The following is a 19,338-nucleotide window of genomic DNA, read 5'->3' as shown; positions in this document are numbered from 1 at the left end:
GTTTTGATCTCTAGTAGAGGTCGACTTTCGGACCCGCCACACGCAGCTACATGAATAAACAACAGGAACTACTAATATTCATGCTGATTGAAAATAGAGGGCAGATTGTTTAATGCATAATGCAAAAACACAGCGGGGATAATAAGCCGCACGACAGCGAACCGACTCAGTCAAAACCCAACAGGCACTCGTTTTGTTTCAGCTTTTCATATTTGACCATCTCTGACTCTCAATGAGCAGCTAGTTTACTAGTTTACAGCTAGAGGGAAACGTGTGACAAAAACATCAAAAGGCTTTAAAAGGAACTACAGCACGGTCACATGACTTCACGTCACCACCGCTAAGCTAAAGGAGGCTAATGTTGGGCTATAAAGGAACTACAGCACGGTCACATGACTTCACGTCACCACCACTAAGCTAAAGGAGGCTAATGTTGGGCTATAAAGGAACTACAGCACGGTCACATGACTTCACGTCACCAACGCTAAGCTAAAGGAAGCTAATGTTGGGCTATAAAGGAACTACAGCACGGTCACATGACTTCACGTCACCAACGCTAAGCTAAAGGAAGCTAATGTTGGGCTATAAAGGAACTACAGCACGGTCACATGACTTCACGTCACCAACGCTAAGCTAAAGGAAGCTAATGTTGGGCTATAAAGGAACTACAGCACGGTCACATGACTTCACGTCACCACCACTAAGCTAAAGGAGGCTAATGTTGGGCTATAAAGGAACTACAGCACGGTCACATGACTTCACGTCACCACCGCTAAGCTAAAGGAGGCTAATGTTGGGCTATAAAGGAACTACAGCACGGTCACATGACTTCACGTCACCAACGCTAAGCTAAAGGAAGCTAATGTTGGGCTATAAAGGAACTACAGCACGGTCACATGACTTCACGTCACCAACGCTAAGCTAAAGGAAGCTAATGTTGGGCTATAAAGGAACTACAGCACGGTCACATGACTTCACGTCACCACCACTAAGCTAAAGGAGGCTAATGTTGGGCTATAAAGGAACTACAGCACGGTCACATGACTTCACGTCACCACCGCTAAGCTAAAGGAGGCTAATGTTGGGCTATAAAGGAACTACAGCACGGTCACATGACTTCACGTCACCAACGCTAAGCTAAAGGAAGCTAATGTTGGGCTATAAAGGAACTACAGCACGGTCACATGACTTCACGTCACCACCGCTAAGCTAAAGGAGGCTAATGTTGGGCTATAAAGGAACTACAGCACGGTCACATGACTTCAGGTCACCACCACTAAGCTAAAGGAGGCTAATGTTGGGCTATAAAGGAACTACAGCACGGTCACATGACTTCACGTCACCACCGCTAAGCTAAAGGAGGCTAATGTTGGGCTATAAAAGAACTACAGCACGGTCACATGACTTCACGTCACCACCACTAAGCTAAAGGAGGCTAATGTTGGGCTATAAAGGAACTACAGCACGGTCACATGACTTCACGTCACCACCGCTAAGCTAAAGGAGGCTAATGTTGGGCTATAAAGGAACTACAGCACGGTCACATGACTTCACGTCACCACCGCTAAGCTAAAGGAGGCTAATGTTGGGCTATAAAGGAACTACAGCACGGTCACATGACTTCACGTCTCCACTGCTAAGCTAAAGGAAGCTAATGTTGGGCTAGATGACGGCGAACTCATCTTCCAAGTTTTAGGACTCTTTCCTGCAGCCTCCTCTGCTGTTGACCTCTGCAAGCAGGGAGTGTGAGTTTCTTTCCTCTGATTGGTGGACAGATGTCTCACCTGCATCGACGCTCCCTCTACTCGCGCCACATAGGCGAGTCGGTCGAGGACGGTCACCGTGACGGGAACTGCGACGAAGAAGCCGCTAACGAACGCCCGCAGGTAGCGCCGCCCCGCCTGTTGAGACATCACCTGGACCGGAAACAAATCCCTCAGGTTACTTTAGACTGGTTTTTGCAAATAAAGGATTTCTGACGTCTACCATCACCTCATTTCTTATCCTCTTGTTATTCTATGGGCCATAACAAGTATTTAAACAAAGCAAAAAGTTTCTCAGAAAGTAAATTAACTGGCTTTCAAATAAGGCTTTTCTGATCCACTGAAATATCTTTGAAAAGAAAAGTCACATTGTTATGAGAAACATCTCCGCCAAACACGATGCTGAGAGTCCTTCTCAAATACTGTTCCCTCTGCAGTTAAATACACGTTAAGCTCCATTAATCAGGTAGAGTTAGACATGAATCCATGCACAAAGTGAGTGACCCCCCCCTCATTAATCCCCCACAGGTTTGGCGTTTGGACAGTGGAAACACATCACACCGTCCCGTCTCTCCGGACAGTTTTTCATCCTCTTTGCTTTCACAGGAAGCCCAGACAGGCGTGAAATGACCCGTCATGCACCGCTGCCTTTGGCAAACGCCTAACAGCCGGGTGTGGACGTCCAGCGCCTCAACCCCCCCCCCCCCCTCCAGCTGCAGCCGGGGAACGTCCATCAATGCAGCTGTGAAGCGTTCAGGAGGAAACATAGAAGCTAACCTCACTCAACATGATAACCACTATCCTCCTTTAAAGAGTCCTCTCCTGCTGATGTTCAGGTGTATATCAGTATGTAGTGTCTCTACTTTAAAGAGTCCTCTCCTGCTGATGTTCAGGTGTATATCAGTATGTAGAGTCTCTACTTTAAAGAGTCCTCTCCTGCTGATGTTCAGGTGTATATCAGTATGTAGAGTCTCTACTTTAAAGAGTCCTCTCCTGCTGATGTTCAGGTGTATATCAGTATGTAGAGTCTCTACTTTAAAGAGTCCTCTCCTGCTGATGTTCATGTGTATATCAGTATGTAGAGTCTCTACTTTAAAGAGTCCTCTCCTGCTGATGTTCAGGTGTATATCAGTATGTAGAGTCTCTACTTTAAAGAGTCCTCTCCTGCTGATGTTCAGGTGTATATCAGTATGTAGAGTCTCTACTTTAAACAGTCCTCTCCTGCTGATGTTCAGGTGTATATCAGTATGTAGTGTCTCTACTTTAAAGAGTCCTCTCCTGCTGATGTTCAGGTGTATATCAGTATGTAGTGTCTCTACTTTAAAGAGTCCTCTCCTGCTGATGTTCAGGTGTATATCAGTATGTAGTGTCTCTACTTTAAAGAGTCCTCTCCTGCTGATGTTCAGGTGTATATCAGTATGTAGTGTCTCTACTTTAAAGAGTCCTCTCCTGCTGATGTTCAGGTGTATATCAGTATGTAGTGTCTCTACTTTAAAGAGTCCTCTCCTGCTGATGTTCAGGTGTATATCAGTATGTAGAGTCTCTACTTTAAACAGTCCTCTCCTGCTGATGTTCAGGTGTATATCAGTATGTAGTGTCTCTACTTTAAAGAGTCCTCTCCTGCTGATGTTCAGGTGTATATCAGTATGTAGTGTCTCTACTTTAAAGAGTCCTCTCCTGCTGATGTTCAGGTGTCAGTATGTAGTGTCTCTACTTTAAAGAGTCCTCTCCTGCTGATGTTCAGGTGTATATCAGTATGTAGAGTCTCTACTTTAAAGAGTCCTCTCCTGCTGATGTTCAGGTGTATATCAGTATGTAGTGTCTCTACTTTAAAGAGTCCTCTCCTGCTGATGTTCAGGTGTCAGTATGTAGTGTCTCTACTTTAAAGAGTCCTCTCCTGCTGATGTTCAGGTGTATATCAGTATGTAGCGTCTCTACTTTAAAGAGTCCTCTCCTGCTGATGTTCAGGTGTATATCAGTATGTAGCGTCTCTACTTTAAAGAGTCCTCTCCTGCTGATGTTCAGGTGTATATCAGTATGTAGCGTCTCTACTTTAAAGAGTCCTCTCCTGCTGATGTTCAGGTGTATATCAGTATGTAGCGTCTCTACTTTAAAGAGTCCTCTCCTGCTGATGTTCAGCTGTATATCAGTATGTAGAGTCTCTACTTTAAAGAGTCCTCTCCTGCTGATGTTCAGGTGTATATCAGTATGTAGCGTCTCTACTTTAAAGAGTCCTCTCCTGTGTTCTACCTTTACATTAAATCTGTTCGTACTGAGACGGATCCTCCTCCAGAATCTCTCCAGCAGGAGGAGTACTCTCTACGTCTGAGAGCAGCTCCTCACAGATCCATCAGAGCTCAACATACCCAATTCAACTAACGGTTTCCCCTCTCTAGATGAGACGGATACAGAGTGGAATAAGGATCAGACTCAGAGAGCGGAGAGCCGGGGGTCAGCGAGTCAGACGGAGACGCTGTACTTCGCTTTTGCTGCGATTGCTGAAATTACATTTCTGGGTCTCCGGACTGGAGTCCAGCTCAGCCGGTGACTAATGCCGGCGAGCCGCAAAGCTTTTCCTGTCCTATAAATCCACCAGGGAAGGGGCTGATTACAGACGGCCGCGGACACACTTCCCCCAAAAACATCTCCGCTTTGGCCTCGGTAGCATTAAGCATTTAAAAGCAAACCCGGACACTGGAGTGTGTGAGAGCTGTGGCAGCTCGTCAGAGGTGGAGGAAGTACTACGACTAAAAGTTCCCCATTCAAACTCTCACATGGTTAAAGGTGCAGAGAGCATGAAGAGAAAGAGAGGCCACTCTTTATATTAATCTCAGAGGAGAGGAGAGGAGAGGAGAGGAGAGGAGAGGGGAGGGGAGGGGAGGGGAGGGGAGGGGAGGGGAGAGGAGAGGAGAGGAGAGGAGAGAAGAGAAGAGAAGAGAAGAGAAGAGAGAGGAGAGGGTAGAGGAGAGGAGAGGAAAGAAGAGGAAAAGAGGAGAAGAGGAGGAGAGAAGAGAAGAGAAGAGGGGGAGAGGGGAGGGGAGGAGAGGAGAGGGGAGGGGAGGGGAGGGGAGAGGAGAGGAGAAGAGAGGAGAGGAGAGGAGAGAAGAGAAGAGGGGGAGAGGAGAGGAGAGGAGAGGAGAGGAGAGGAGAGGAGAGGAGAGGAGAGGAGAGGAGAGGAGAGGAGAGGAGGAGAAGCAAATATTTTTGCCGGCTTTGAGCTCGTTTCCATCTGCAGTCCTTTATCAGTGAATTACATTTTTCCTGCTCAAACAAGGATTCAGATTTTTGTCACTCCAAAACTATGGAGTAGGGTAAAGGCCACATGACAAAAAAAAAGTGAGAATAAAATAAAAAAAGGAATTCAGATTTTTATCTAAGTTTTCTAATTCCTGAAAAAACCCCGGTGGGAATCTCAGCACGTTTGGTCTGACGCTGTTGAATCAGAAAATCAAAACAGCAGCTGTTGGCTCTGGGCGACGGGCCAGCACACCGAGCTCACAGTCCCTCAGATCTGTTCAGAAACTGGAGAAATCTGTGTTTATAAAAGTCCAGACTGGCGTGGTGAATACCGTCGCTGCGTTGTTACCGTCTGTGACGGAGCAGCTACATGTGAGCCTGATCGATCCGATCTCCAAACATTTTAAAAGGTATCTCACCTGCAGTCAGAAGCACACTCCCAAAAGCATTGAATCATGGATTTTACCAACCGGTTTCAGCACAAAGTTATTTTGGCCTCATATTGATTTATTATGAGTCATATCCAAAGTGCAAAACCAGTCAGATGTATTACAATTAGTCATTGTTTCAACCAGTGCAGCCCCAGTGGGACTTTTGCTCTGACTTTGCACCAGAGACTACAGTACGTGTGAGGAGTCGTTGTGGGGGTAAAGTATTCAAACCTTATCAGAGGATATTTACTCCTGATCAGCCCGGCCTCTCTGAGCCTGAACTAAGGTGATGATTAGCACGTTGACTGTATGGGGGGTGGGGGGGGGGGGGGGGGGGGGGGGTGGTCATGCAGAATACCACAGGGATATTTATCAGTTTAATGTTATAGTATGTGAATGACCCTGGGTAACCAGCTGAACGTCACTTCTAACATTGCTGCTACTGATCCTGCAGATGCTCTCTCTACAACATCAGGAGGATCCGTCCCCTGCCGTCCCAGGAGGACACATAGGTCCTGGTCCAGGCTCTGCTCATCTCCCCCCTCCACTACTGCACCCCACTCCTGGCTGGTCTACCTGCAGACGCCATCCGACCTCTACAGCTAGTTCAGAATGCTGCAGCCCGACTGGTCTTCAACCTCCCCCAGTTCTCCCACACCACACCTCTCCTCCGCTCCCTTCACTGGCTGCCAGTGACACAAAAATCACACAAACGCTTCTTCAGGGAACTCATTTGCTCCGGTGGAAAAAAGCTATTGCTAGGAATGGTTTCCTGAAGAGGAGGCGACACTGTGAGATAGAGCTCAACACAGACTGACTGAGACTCCCTGCTGAGTCACCACAGAAACCAGAAAAGCAACAAGCTGCTACCATCAACACCAGTATCAGCATCAGGACTCTTGAAGTCACAGTCAACAGTTCTCTGGGGAACTTTTCTAGGTTTAGTTTGTCTAAATATGTGCACGTTGTTTTGGGTGGAAAGGGATTAGGGCCACATGAGAAAAACATGGGATACCAAAAGTTAAAACAAAAAAAATGTTCTGACATTTAGAAAAAATAACAAAAAAGATCCTCGAGAAGTTTCCTCTTTTCAGAGAAAAATATTGTATTTTTCCCAAAAAAACAGAAAAACATTTCTAAACTAAAGAAAATTATCCAAGAAAGTTCAATTAAAAAACAACTTTTTCTCACAAATCTACAATAAACTAAATATATACATGAACTATTTTAAGTCATATATGTTATATGTTATGTTGCATTGTTGGAGGAGCTTGAGACCTCAGATCTTCATTGAATACACTTTACTGTGCCTGGTGACACAGCCTTTGGATCTACTCTCCACCTCTGCACACTTCTCCTCACCAGGTGCAGACACAACCCCACATCTCCCCTCCTCCACCTTAACGCTCACCTTCAAACAGTCTCCACCTTTAATCAGTTTAGCCTGCAGCTGTCAGAGTGCTAACACTTAGCATCAGCTGCTAACCAGCATGTTTAACTCTAAAAGACAATGTCTGAAACTACACAGGATGCCAGTGACAGCGGGTCGGTGACGCACACAGAAAGCACGCGGACAGTCTATTTCCTGTTGTTTGAAGTCACACATGTTCATGACAAACGGAGGCTAAAGCTACAGATGCTAACACACCTACCAGAAACGTGTAGGTCCTCCTGTTGTTGTCCTACGTCACGCGTCACATCCGGGTCCTAAAGGCCGTCAGGTTCTGTTTCAGGTTCATTCCAACACTTAACACCAGAGGTGGAAGTACATTTACTCAAGTACTTGAATACTATTTAAAGGTACTTTATTTAATAAGAAAACATACTCCGATCCTTTTTGTAGTCACAGCTAATCTGTTCATACTTCTTTCCCCACCACTTCGGATGAATCTGTTGAAAATGTTCTGAGAATAGCGTGCACAAAGAAGTGTACACTTTGGGTGTATTTGCACAGCAGAACATGTGCTATCTGGAGGACTGTTCGCAGTTTTTGGGTGTATTTCTGCTGACCTAAGTGCAATATGACCTGCAACACGTTTCACAGAGAACAGCTCCGCAGCAGAGTAGCATAGTTACTGCCCTAGTTGTCAGTACTGTAATCACATGCATGCACATCTATTGTTTGAGGGTGCACTTAATGCAGTAGTGGGATTTTTTATCTGGAAGAGTGTCCCCACCACTTTTTCTACCTACCTACTTAATCTGCCCTACCTCTGTTGTTGTAATGCCATTCCGGCCTTCAAACACTCCATCTCACACCATCTCACTGATCCCTGCAAGTGTTTCCCCTCCGTCTAATCCTTCAGCTCAGTCTCCCATTTGTGCACCTAGGCCCGCTGATTTAATGGTTTTAATGATTTTGTATAACCAATCCTTGTTTTCTATGTCTTTGTATGTTTTTTAAGTGTCACCTATTTTTGTTTTATGTCAGGCCATCTTTGTAAATAAGAACTTGTTCTTAATGATCTGCCTGGTAAAATAAAGGTAAAATAAAATTTAAAAAAATGTCCCTGCTGTAGGATAGATAAAGGAATTCCGATTCTGATTTGGATTCTATTCAGATTGGCTCTTGTTTCACAGTATTATATAATTATAGAATAATATATTGTCCTATTTCTATCACTAAGAAGCACAAAAGAGCATTACATGTTGTATTCTGTAAATTAGGAGAACATGTTAGGTAGCACAGTTCTGCATATATCATGTGTTTTAATGTGTAAATACTTAGAACAAGCATCATATTTGCGTCTGAAGAGTTGAAAATAGAAGTATTGAATGGAAGATATTCATCTTTTGAATTTAATATTGGTCACCTTTAAAGACCATTTTTATTTTATTAGAAGGAAAACACTCTCTCATTTTGTGAAATAATTAAACCTGAGGTGTCAGCGCCACCTAGTGGTCCTGCAGTGGAACAGGGATATCAAAGTTACTCTGAGCGTTTCTTTAATGTAATTGTATTTATTTAAACTGTATTATATCAATTCATTGTGTTTTCTCTTGTTGTGTTAAGAACAGTGCTAAATAAATAAAGGTTATTATACAAGTTTGTATTATTGTTGGAAGAAAACAAGGCAGATAGAAATGACTAACATCTTAAACCTGAAATGAATGGTTGAATGTGATTTATGGTCCATTCTGTGCTTATAGGAAGGTTTCTATTGGTTAAATTCAGTCAGCTCAGGGAATACGAGTAAATAAGGGCTTAAGATGAAGATACTTAAAAATAAAATAAATCCAATAAATAATTTCAAGCTAAGTAGAAAAAAGGGTGAGAACAAGTTATCAATGATACTCAATGAGTGGGGTTTTAGTGATGCACACTCTCGACAGTAGGCGGCAGTAAATACACTGTTAAGTGGTTTGCGACCCGCTAATAAACCAAGCGAAGAAGAAATAGATTTCCCGACTTTTGATTGGTCCGTTAGCTGCTGTTTGGACACGTGACACCAGAGATGGCAGCCTGTACCCGAAACAGAGATGGTGAGTGGATTTCTTTTACACGTTTCTGTTGATTTAAAAATAGGATTGGTGCTCAAAATAATACAATCAGATTAAGATGAAACTCACAGTCAGCCAGGGAATTAATTAATCTGGGTAATAATCCTTTCTGCAGTTTGTAAAGAGGCTAAACAGCGGAGAGCTAGCCGGCTGTGCTAACATGCTAACCGTTATTTATACATGACAAAAATACATACAACAAACAACAGCATCTAAACATAAACATGCACATACATAGATTCAGAATAAATTAAAGTTTATAATATACATTTAGGCCGTCTAGTTTAATAACCGGTGTTGGGAGAAGATGCTTTACTGAACCACAAATACTATGTGACGTCACTCAGGTGATGACAGCATCCTGGAGCCTCTGTGTTTCCCGGAGCTGCCGTCTGATGCTCCCGGTGCTCCCGGTGCAGAGCTGCTGGTGTGTCTCTTCTGTCCCGACTCCGTCCCCCAGCATCAGAAAGACGTCCTCCTCAAACACCTGCTGCTGGAGCACAAGCTGGTCATCGCGGACGTCAAACTCATCGCCGACCTCCCGAAGTACAAGCTGCTCTCACACTCTCACACTCTCACACTCCAGAGGCTAGGGGGGATTCAGGCAGGATTCACGTTTATTAAAACCCTTGTTAGATTCTTCTCCTTCTTCTTCTTCTCCTTCTTCTTCTTCTTCTTCTTCTTCTTCTTCTTCTCCTTCTTCTTCTTCTTCTTCTTCTCCTTCTCCTTCTCCTCCTCCTCCTCCTCCTCCTCCTCCTCCTCAGGTACTTGTTGTTCTGGAGAGGCCGGTTCCAGGAGCAGCCGCTCACAGATTTCTGCAGCGTCATCAAAACCAACTCCACGGGCCCCGTAGGTGAGGCCCCTCTTCTGAATTGAAGCGCTTCTTTATGCTTTTATCTTGAGGGCACTGTTGGCCACAGAAATCACTATAATCTGTACAAATATTGAGTGGCCTGGTATCAAACGGTCGTAACGTCAAAGTCTTTAAGCGTAGAGGAGTCCCTGAGGAACGGAGGTCCCTGTGTGTGTTCCTTTAGTTTGAAACTCGCAGTAAACTCCACTGAGACAGGAGACGCACCGTGTTCCTCTCCTCTCTGAAGCAGCTGTGGGTCATGTGACATGCTATACGGTATACTCAACATGTCTCTGTCCTGTTGCTGCAGAGAAGCAGGAGGACTACTTCCTGCTGTGTGACGTCCTCCCGGAAGACCGCCTCCTCCGGGAGAAGCTGCAGCAGAGACGCCTGGTGAGGAGACGTCTCACTTCTGTCTGTCTTCTCCTTTCACTCCCCTCTTAATATCACTCCTGCAAGACCGGCTTCTTCTTCGGTGGTGTTTCTTTGACCATGCTGTGTCCTGCAGTTCTTCTTCAGTGGTGTTTCTGATGGTGTTTCTCCTGCAGGAGGAGGTTTTGGATCAGCAGCAGCAGGAGAGGGAGGACAGCAGCTTCCAGCGGGTCTGCATGTTCTGCAGCGATGAGTTCTCCGGAAACAGGTAGGAGCTTTGAGACGTTACCCAGGCCCGCCCCCCCTCATCGGTCCCTCCTCAGGTCAGGACGTTAGGTGAGCGGTTTGATAACGATGCTTCCCGCTCCAGGTCGTCTCTGCTGAACCACATGGCCCGGGAACACTCGTTCAGCATCGGACTGCCCGACAACATCGTCTACTGCCAGCAGTTCCTGGATGCGCTGCAGATGAAGCTGGACAAGTGAGAGCCTTCAGTTCCTTCAAACTATAACGCTTTATTATATACAAGTATGAAAACATCTGAGAGAACGTCATGGGGAGCAGGATTTTATGAATGATTAACTCTGAGGTTTTATTGAAAAATCCCCCAAATAATGATTAGAATCTTTAACACATTAAATAGAAACCCCTCTCTGGTGACCCGTACACACAGGCTTTTAAAAAGAAATCTCAAGCTGAACTAACCTCCAGTGAAGAGTTATGATCCCTGCGCTCCTATTTAGATCATTTATTTTATTTAACTCAATAAATAATACAAAAACATAATAGTGTGTGTGTGTGTGTGTGTGTGTGTGTGTGTGTGTGTGTGTGTGTGTGTGCGTCAGCCTGCAGTGTCTGTACTGTGAGAAGACGTTCAGAGATAAGACCACGCTGAAGGATCACATGAGGAAGAAAGCGCACCGCCGCATCAACGGCAGCAACAGCGAGTACGACCGCTTCTACATCATCAACTACCTGGTAACTATGGGGCAGAGGGGGCGGGGCTTAGAGGGCAGGACCAATGGGGCGGCTCTGACTGAACTGTGTGTCCGACTGTCAGGAGCTGGGGAAGACCTGGGAGGAGGTGCAGAGCGAGGATGACCGGGATCTGGGGGACGATGGAGACGAGTGAGGGAGTAGATCTCATTGAGACAGTGATGGTAACTGGAGGAGGGGTTAATGATGTCACTTCCTGTCTCTCTGCGCAGTGATTGGTCGGACTGGCAGGCCCATCCCGTCTCCGCTGTGTGTCTCTTCTGTGATCATCAGTCAGAGACCATGGAGCAGATTTACACACACATGAAGGTACCACGTACACACACACACAAGTTAATTTTTCAATGCAGGATATTTACTTTTATTTCTGAAATACACTTCCAATTCGGACAAACTGAGGACACACTGTCATTAAAGGAATCATTCTGCCTTCATAATGATCTATAATTGAATCCTGTGTGTTACATGTTGAACCTGCATTTATTTAGAAACATCATTAAAGTATTAATTTACATTTTCTCCCAAAACTCTTTGAAGATTGAGGTCGCCTCCTCTGTTGCAGCCTCTTGTCTCTGATTACTGCTCCTCTCTGTCTCTGCAGGAGGCGCACCGCTTTGACCTCCATCAGCTGAGGACGGAGCTCAGTGAGTCACAGGGCATCCTCTCTCAAAGGAGAGTGTGTGAGTGTGTGAATGTGTGAGTGAGTGTGTGAGTGAGTGAGTGAGTGAGTGAGTGAGTGAGTGTGTGTGTGTGTGTGTGTGTCTCACGCTCCGCTCCTCCTGCAGGCCTGCGTTTCTACGAGCAGGTGAAGCTGGTGAACTTCATCCGGCGGCAGCTCCATCAGAGCCGCTGCTACGGCTGCCAGGAGGCGTTCAGCTGCAGGGAGGAGGTGCTCCGTCACCTGCAGGCGGCCGGACACGTGATGACGCTCCCTCACGCCTCCACCTGGAACCAGCCGCAGTGAGTCAGCCGCTCCTCACACACTCTACACATCCCTCCAGTCACAGAGGGGGGAGTAACCGCTGCGTCTCCCCTCAGGTACTTCTTCCCCACGTACGAGAACGACGCCCTGCTCTGCACGCTGTCCGACAGCGACGGAGACGAGCGGGACAAGACGGGTCACAGCGAGGACGTCCCGGTGATCGCAGAGGACGTCTCCGACCTGCGAGCGCTGAGGCAGAGCTCCGTCCTCAACTCGCTGCTGAAGAGCCGGGGGTCCTGCAGATAGAAGACCTCCTCCTCCTTTGCTATCTCAGAAGTTCAGCCTCTACCTGACGTCGATCCGAACCACAGAGAAACATTTAGACTCTTCCTGATTATTATCGAGTGATTGATCAGGATGCATTGAAGCAGGTCTCTCTCTCAGGTGCACCCTCACGAGTCAGGGTCCAACTTAACCTCCAGCTCAAGGGAAGATATGAATCATACATCCGATATAAATCCCGAATAACCGAGGGAAAAAGACATGACAGGTCCTGCATTGATAAGTATCACAATGTCCTGAAAGTATTTAATCTAACATCTAAAATAAAACAGACCCAACTCCAATCTGAAGTGAGACCCTGAAAGTGAACGTGGCCCATCACCCCTCTCTCTGTTGAAGACGGAATAAAAGTTGTTTATTTACCTCCCAGGGTTGTTGTTGTTATTGTTGGGCTCCATGCTCAGAATCTCTGCACACACACAGCACTGCAGATTCACACATGTGAGCACTTATTATGGGATGTTCTGGGCTCTCCTCCACTGTGTGTTCTCTGCAATAAACCCCCCCACATTTATTCCAGACTGTTCCTGTGGTCAGTAATCTTCAGCTTCAGTCAGGAAACAATAAACTCCCCCAGAATACAAACACTGCCGGGGGTCTGAAGAGCAGAGGAGAAATGAAATACTGAGGGCTCCTCCCCCTCTTTCTCCTCTTCTTCCTCCTCCTCCCCCTCCTCTTCCTCCCCCCTCCACCTTCTCTTCTTCCTCCTCTTCCTCCCCTCATCTTCCTCCTTCTCTTCCTCCAGCTCTTCCTCTCCTCCCCCTCCTCCTCCCCTCATCTTCCTCCTTCTCCTTCTCCTCCCCCGTCCTCCCCCTCCTCTTACTACTCTCTCCTCCCACTCATCTTCCTCCTCCTTCTCCTCCTCCTCCTCTTCCTCCTCCTCCCCTCATCTTCCTCCTTCTCCTTCTCCCCCCCGTCCTCCCCCTCCTCTTACTACTCCTCTCCTCCCCTCCTCCTCCTCCTCCTCATCTTCCTCCTCTGCTTCCTCCTCCCTCTCCTCCCTTGCCCTTCCTCGCCCTTCTCTTCCTCCCCCTCCTCAGCTGAAGAAGTCTTTGGAGAGAGCCTCCCCAAAGTGAGGAGCAGCGAGGAGGATGCTGATGGAGCAGAGGGAGGTGAAGAGGGAGAAGGCGAGGAGGCAGAGGCGGTCGATCACCGCCGCCGCAAACCTCCAATCGCTGCAGGCCGCCTCCCCCTGGTCCCGCCCCCGGAGCCGCCCGGCGATGAACCGCACCTCCTCCAGGATCTGGAGCAGCTCGGGGTCAGAGGGGGAGGCGCAGCGCAGCCCCTCCCCTCCCCTGAAGCCCAGGTACAGGAGGTTGCCGTTGGTGACCTGTATGTGGGGGGGGGACCTGCTTCCCCCCCCATGCTCCGAGGCCTGGGGGCAGGACAGACGCACCCTCTCCTCCCCGGGGCGACGCATCCTCAGGAACCAGGAGCACCAGTTCAACAGGAGCACCCGGGTCTGGAGGGAGGGGGCGGGAGGAGCGGGAAGAGGAGGAAGAGAGCCTTTTATGATTTAACGGAGAATTAAGATTCTGTCTGACAAAATTAAACCAGAAGAAGAAACTTAATAAAAATCAAACATATTTGACTTTAAAATGCTTCATGTAAACTACAGGACATGTTTACGCTTAGTATAGAGTGTGTGTGTGTGTGCGTGTGCTTGTGTGTGTGTGCGACTGACAGTACTTTCATTTGACCTCCAGGATGCTTTATAATAATTAACTGAATACATTAACATCCAATCAGCTCTCAGAGTGAGGCTGAAGCTCGTTAAAGCCGGTCGCGTGACTCAGTGTTCCAGGACTCTGTTGTCCACTGAAGGACTCCTTCCTGGACCAACACTAATTGATTAATTGAATTCCTCCACAAAGAATCTTGCAGAAGGACCTCTGGAATCAGCGTCTATACCTGAGGTGGTTTCTTAGCCAATGGATGAAGGAAGAGCACTGACCCACTGAGGCATGTGTCCTCCGTCAGGGTGGTGGTGGTGGACCTGCAGAACCAGAACCGTGGAGATGACTGACAGACCCACGATCACCATGGTGGTGGCAAAGTACTGAGCTGAAACACAGGAAGATGAGAGGAAGCACGAGAGGGAAGAAGATAGGGAGGAAGAGAGGAGGGTGATAGGGAGGAAGAGAGGGAGGAAGGGTGATAAGGAGGAAGAGAGGAAGGGTGATAGGGAGGAAAATAGGAAGGGTGATAGGGAGGAAGAGAGGAAGGAAGAGAGGAAGGGTGATAGGGAGGAAGAGAGGGAGGAAGGGTGATAGGGAGGAAGAGAGGGAGGAAGAGAGGAAGGGTGATAGGGAGGAAGATAGGAAGGGTGATAGGGAGGAAGAGAGGAAGGGTGATAGGGAGGAAGATAGGGAGGATGATAGGGCGAGGGAGGATAGGGGGGATGATAGGGAGGAAGATAGGGAGGAAGATGGGAGGAAGATAGGGAGGAAGATGGGAGGAAGATAGGGAGGAAGAGAGGAGGTGATAGGGAGGAAGATAGGGAGGATGATAGGGAGGAAGATAGGGAGGAAGAGAGGAGGGTGATAGGGAGGACGATAGGGAGGAAGATAGGAGGATGATAGGGAGGGTAATAGGGAGGAAGATAGGGAGGAAGATAGGGAGGATGCTAAAGCTCGTTACCGATGAGAGGAACCGAGTCGGAGGTCGCCGGCATGATCTCAGCCACCAGCAGCATGAAGACGGTGAGAGAGAGGAGCACGGTGATCCCTGCACACAGAGAGGAGGTGATTTAGGAGTGATGTAGGAGGTGATGTAGGAGGTGCTCAGTGTAGTGATGGATTAATGTGAGACATTGAAAGCGCTCGTCCTCACCCAGAGAGATCTTCTCCCCGGAGTCGGCGGGCAGCAGGAAGACGAGCAGAGCCAGCGTGGAGATGAGGACGCAGGGCAGGAGGAGGTTCAGGCCGTAGTACAGCGTCCTCCTCCTCATCACCACGCTGAAGGTCACGTCGGGGTACGGCTCCTTGCAGCACTCATAGAAACGCTCGCTCCTCCGCCCAGGGACCTCTGAGACAAAACCCACGCACAAGCAACCAATCAGAGGGTTTCAAACTGTGTACGTCCTCTGAGAGAAGGCAGTAGTATCAATCGGACCGAGCTGTCCCAGTGAGGACCGAGCTCTGTTCTCTGGTCCAGCATCACAGACTCTGTCCCCGGCTCAGAGCACTCCGCTCCTTCAGTTCATTTTGGTCGTTTGACTGATGAATTACAGATGAAGAGTTCCTCTTTTAACTCTACACGTCTGGGTCCGTTTCATTCGCTGTGCATCTCCACACTGCTCACTACATTGGTTTTAATCTCCGCTATAGGTGAAAGAGAGAGGGGGGGGGGGGTAATGGGAAACACGGCACTTACATTCCCAATTTACTTCCCTCTGAATGGCCCACTGCCTCCTCTCTTTCATCAACCACAGCAGCAGAGAACTCTTTAAAGTAGAGACACTACATACTGATATACACCTGAACATCAGCAGGAGAGGACTCTTTAAAGTAGAGACTCTACATACTGATATACACCTGAACATCAGCAGGAGAGGACTCTTTAAAGTAGAGACTCTACATACTGATATACACCTGAACATCAGCAGGAGAGGACTCTTTAAAGTAGAGACACTACATACTGATATACACCTGAACATCAGCAGGAGAGGACTCTTTAAAGTAGAGACTCTACATACTGATATACACCTGAACATCAGCAGGAGAGGACTCTTTAAAGTAGAGACTCTACATACTGATATACACCTGAACATTAGCAGGAGAGGACTCTTTAAAGTGGAGACACTACATACTGATATACACCTGAACATCAGCAGGAGAGGACTCTTTAAAGTAGAGACTCTACATACTGATATACACCTGAACATCAGCAGGAGAGGACTCTTTAAAGTAGAGACTCTACATACTGATATACACCTGAACATCAGCAGGAGAGGACTCTTTAAAGTAGAGACTCTACATACTGATATACACCTGAACATCAGCAGGAGAGGACTCTTTAAAGTAGAGACACTACATACTGATATACACCTGAACATCAGCAGGAGAGGACTCTTTAAAGTAGAGACACTACATACTGATATACACCTGAACATCAGCAGGAGAGGACTCTTTAAAGTAGAGACTCTACATACTGATATACACCTGAACATCAGCAGGAGAGGACTCTTTAAAGTAATTGAAACTGTTGAGTCTCTCACCCACGAGGTCCCACTCTCCGTTGGCGATGTATCCAGTGATGTCGGCTGGGATCATCTGCAGGTCCAGAGACCAGCCGCCGTACGTCCAGGAGCCGAACTTCAGGTCGCAGCGCTGCACGTCGAAGGGAAACCAGCGCACATCGATGTAGCACGTGCTCTTAAATATCCCTGGGGGGGATAAACAGCAGGACATAATGTGTGAGTGTCATGTGTGTGTGTGTGTGTGTGTGTGTGTGTGTGTGTGTGTGTGTGTGTGTGTGTGTGTGTGTGTGTGTGTGTGTGTGTGTGTGTGTGTGTGTGTGTGTGTGTGTGTGTGGGTGTGTTACCTGGGGGCAGGTACTGGCAGTATCCGCTGGAGTTGACCAGGATGTTGGTGTGGAATGAGGCATCAAACCTCTCATCAGCGCTGAGGACAGACAGGTTCATAACACACGCACACACACACACACACACACACACACACACACACACACACACACACACACACACACACACACACACACACACACACACACACACACACACACACACACACACACACACACACACACACACACACACACACACACACACAGTCTCCGTCTTTTGTACGTTTTTTACTCCAACACATTCATCGTCTATATATTCAAGCGACTGTTGTGTATTTTTTAGTCCTCTGGATTGTGGGAGCAGTATTTAGATCTCTCTATCTGTACACACAAACGGAAGTTGACTTTAACTGAATTTGAAGTCCTAATTTGGCCCCAGATCCTGTCTTTCCCTAAATATTGTTTTTAATACTTTTCAAAGTGTTGCTGCATTTGAGTAAAAAACGTGTGTGTAAATGTAGGAGTGCTGCAGAGATGCATACACTACACACTCCTCTCAACACACCAACATTGTATCCTTTATATTCATATAAAAAGGGAGACATTTTGGAAATATCTAAATGTCACTTTTGGAAATAAACAGAGGTGGGACCAAGTCACTGTTTGGCAAGTCCCAAGTAAGTCCCAAGTCTCAGCAGTCAAGTCCAAGTCAAGTCCCAAGTAAAGACAGAGAAGGGCAAGTCGAGTCCAAGTCCAAGTAACACCAAAGCCAAGTCGAGTCCAAGTCCAAGTCCCAAGCTTCTTCGAGTCCTGAACAAGTCATCATGTACTCTTCACTTAATAATGCCATTATCAGACTAACGATCACACAATTTCAACATATCAACCTAATCTTCAGTATTTTTTTATACATACAGATTAAACTATGCATATATTTTATATATCTGTATATACGCATGCGCCCAAAGACCTTCAAAGTATTGTGTGTGAATGGTGGGTTAGAAATGTATGAGCACGGAAGGCACCACTGTCATCCTAAAGTTGGTAAAGCGCCTTGACTAGTGAGGCATGGACTGTGTGGATGCATGTAACTGGCATTGATGCTTCAGTGGATGCCAGTTACAGTAGGTCAACATTTTGCTTAAATCACAAAGAAACCTAATATTTCAATAAAACAATGTTTAATCTGCATAACAATTAAGCAGCATGACTACACACAATGAAAGGTGCTGGGGGTAGGCGCTTGAGAGACAGACAGACAGAGAGAGAGACAGAGTACACCTCCCTAATCTTAGTTATTTGTGTACATACCTGCAAACTCAGAAGGGCTGAAAAAGGTGACAAACTAAACCGTTGTAGGGGGGTCTAGGGGGGTCTGGGGGCATCCCCCCCCACCCCCCCAGCCTTTGTACACGTTGCCTAGCAACGTCGCACATGCGCATTATATCCTGCTCCGCTCCGAGTTATAGTAGTAGGCTATTCATGGGAAACGCATGAACAGCACGTTAAGATCTCGGCCAAGTCGTAATTAAAAGCAGTTGTTCATTATTTAAGTTAAGCGGCGGTAACGCCAGTGTTAAACAAGGTGTTAAACAAGGTGTTAAACACGCAAATGCCGGTTGGTGTGCGTACGGTACTGAGTGTTTATCGGTCCACGGCCGTAATGAACGTGTCGCATTGGTCCATATGTAATGCGCACGTTCTGTTGTTCCCATTGGCATAGAGCTATTGAACATTAATTTTAACAAAGGATACGGATAACATATCGCCCACGGCAGTTTTGTCATTGTATGTATAGCCTATATTTGTATTACGCTATCATCATTCAACATGTAGAATGAACGTGTTATCTATAGAGTCGATTTACATAGATAATTCACAACCATGAACCTAATCTGGATCTTAAACCTGCCAATTGCAACTGAGAGAGACGCAGACCAGACGGACAGCTCTCGACTAGGCTTCCCTTCCGTGGCACAATTGCATCTTTTCCGTAGATGAAATCCGGGGAAATCGTGAATATTAATGAGGGGAAACCCGGGGATTATCCAATCACGCTGGTTAGGTCCCTGATCCAATCCAAAAAGGCCAAAATCCACCACATGATTGCATTGCTCGCACTTGCCTGCCGGCTCTCTCACTTTGCGGTCTTTGGGGCTTCGCAGGTTCGCATTGCAGGGAAGGATGTCCATGATCAGGAAATTTAGCTTTTGACTCGAGGCATGTCAAGTCATTACAAGTAAAAGAGGCAAAGTCCGAGTCAAGTCTCGAGTTAATAGTATTCAAGTCCAAGTCGAGTCGTAAGTCATGCCGAATTTGATCAAGTCAAGTCTGAAGTCATTAAAATCATGACTCGAGTCTGACTCGAGTCCAAGTCATGTGACTCGAGTCCAC

General features: G+C 46.9%; 3 protein-coding genes across 5 annotated transcripts in view; 1 reads left to right on the top strand and 2 right to left on the bottom strand.

The window, feature by feature from the left end:
- immp2l (inner mitochondrial membrane peptidase subunit 2) overlaps positions 1-7,206 on the bottom strand; it is an 82,584-nt gene extending 75,378 nt beyond the window's left edge. For 2 of the 3 annotated variants that reach the window (XM_063898396.1, XM_063898413.1), the window contains exons 1-2: positions 7,084-7,206; positions 1,785-1,916 (exon numbers count right to left, since the gene is read on the bottom strand). In XM_063898396.1, the coding sequence (XP_063754466.1) occupies positions 1,785-1,913 (129 nt within the window). In that variant the 5' untranslated portion in view covers positions 1,914-1,916; positions 7,084-7,206. Of the gene's footprint in view, positions 1-1,784; positions 1,917-6,842; positions 7,043-7,083 lie in introns of those variants that run through there. The other variant, XM_063898404.1, reaches the window with a different exon arrangement.
- Positions 7,207-8,848: 1,642 nt separating this feature from the next.
- znf277 (zinc finger protein 277) lies at positions 8,849-12,784 on the top strand. The gene is made up of 12 exons (XM_063876265.1): positions 8,849-8,914; positions 9,280-9,478; positions 9,697-9,785; positions 10,096-10,178; positions 10,334-10,425; positions 10,528-10,638; positions 11,003-11,135; positions 11,218-11,285; positions 11,366-11,462; positions 11,755-11,797; positions 11,939-12,113; positions 12,192-12,784. The coding sequence occupies exons 1-12, from the start codon at positions 8,887-8,889 to the stop codon at positions 12,379-12,381; spliced, it is 1,308 nt and encodes a 435-aa protein (XP_063732335.1). The 5' UTR covers positions 8,849-8,886; the 3' UTR covers positions 12,382-12,784.
- A 669-nt stretch (positions 12,785-13,453) lies between these two features.
- LOC134881319 (neuronal acetylcholine receptor subunit alpha-7) overlaps positions 13,454-19,338 on the bottom strand; it is a 9,508-nt gene continuing 3,623 nt past the window's right edge. The window contains exons 5-10 of the mRNA XM_063908558.1: positions 16,963-17,042; positions 16,637-16,804; positions 15,250-15,444; positions 15,058-15,144; positions 14,372-14,481; positions 13,454-13,879 (exon numbers count right to left, since the gene is read on the bottom strand). Of these exons, the coding sequence (XP_063764628.1) occupies positions 13,454-13,879; positions 14,372-14,481; positions 15,058-15,144; positions 15,250-15,444; positions 16,637-16,804; positions 16,963-17,042 (1,066 nt within the window). The remainder of the gene's footprint in view (positions 13,880-14,371; positions 14,482-15,057; positions 15,145-15,249; positions 15,445-16,636; positions 16,805-16,962; positions 17,043-19,338) is intronic.

The sequence above is a fragment of the Eleginops maclovinus genome, chromosome 2 (genome assembly GCF_036324505.1).
Source record: "Eleginops maclovinus isolate JMC-PN-2008 ecotype Puerto Natales chromosome 2, JC_Emac_rtc_rv5, whole genome shotgun sequence".
In the NCBI taxonomy this organism is placed as follows: domain Eukaryota; kingdom Metazoa; phylum Chordata; class Actinopteri; order Perciformes; family Eleginopidae; genus Eleginops; species Eleginops maclovinus.
Note: the sequence above shows the minus strand (reverse complement) of the source record. Positions and strands in the feature narration are given on the sequence as shown.

Bases quoted from the DNA above. Each gene is read 5' to 3' on its own strand.
- znf277 (XM_063876265.1), top strand. From the start codon at position 8,887: ATGGCAGCCTGTACCCGAAACAGAGATG. The intron at 9,786-10,095 runs GTGAGGCCCCTC...CTGTTGCTGCAG, and splicing joins CAACTCCACGGGCCCCGTAG to AGAAGCAGGAGGACTACTTC. The intron at 10,639-11,002 runs GTGAGAGCCTTC...TGTGTGCGTCAG, and splicing joins CTGCAGATGAAGCTGGACAA to CCTGCAGTGTCTGTACTGTG.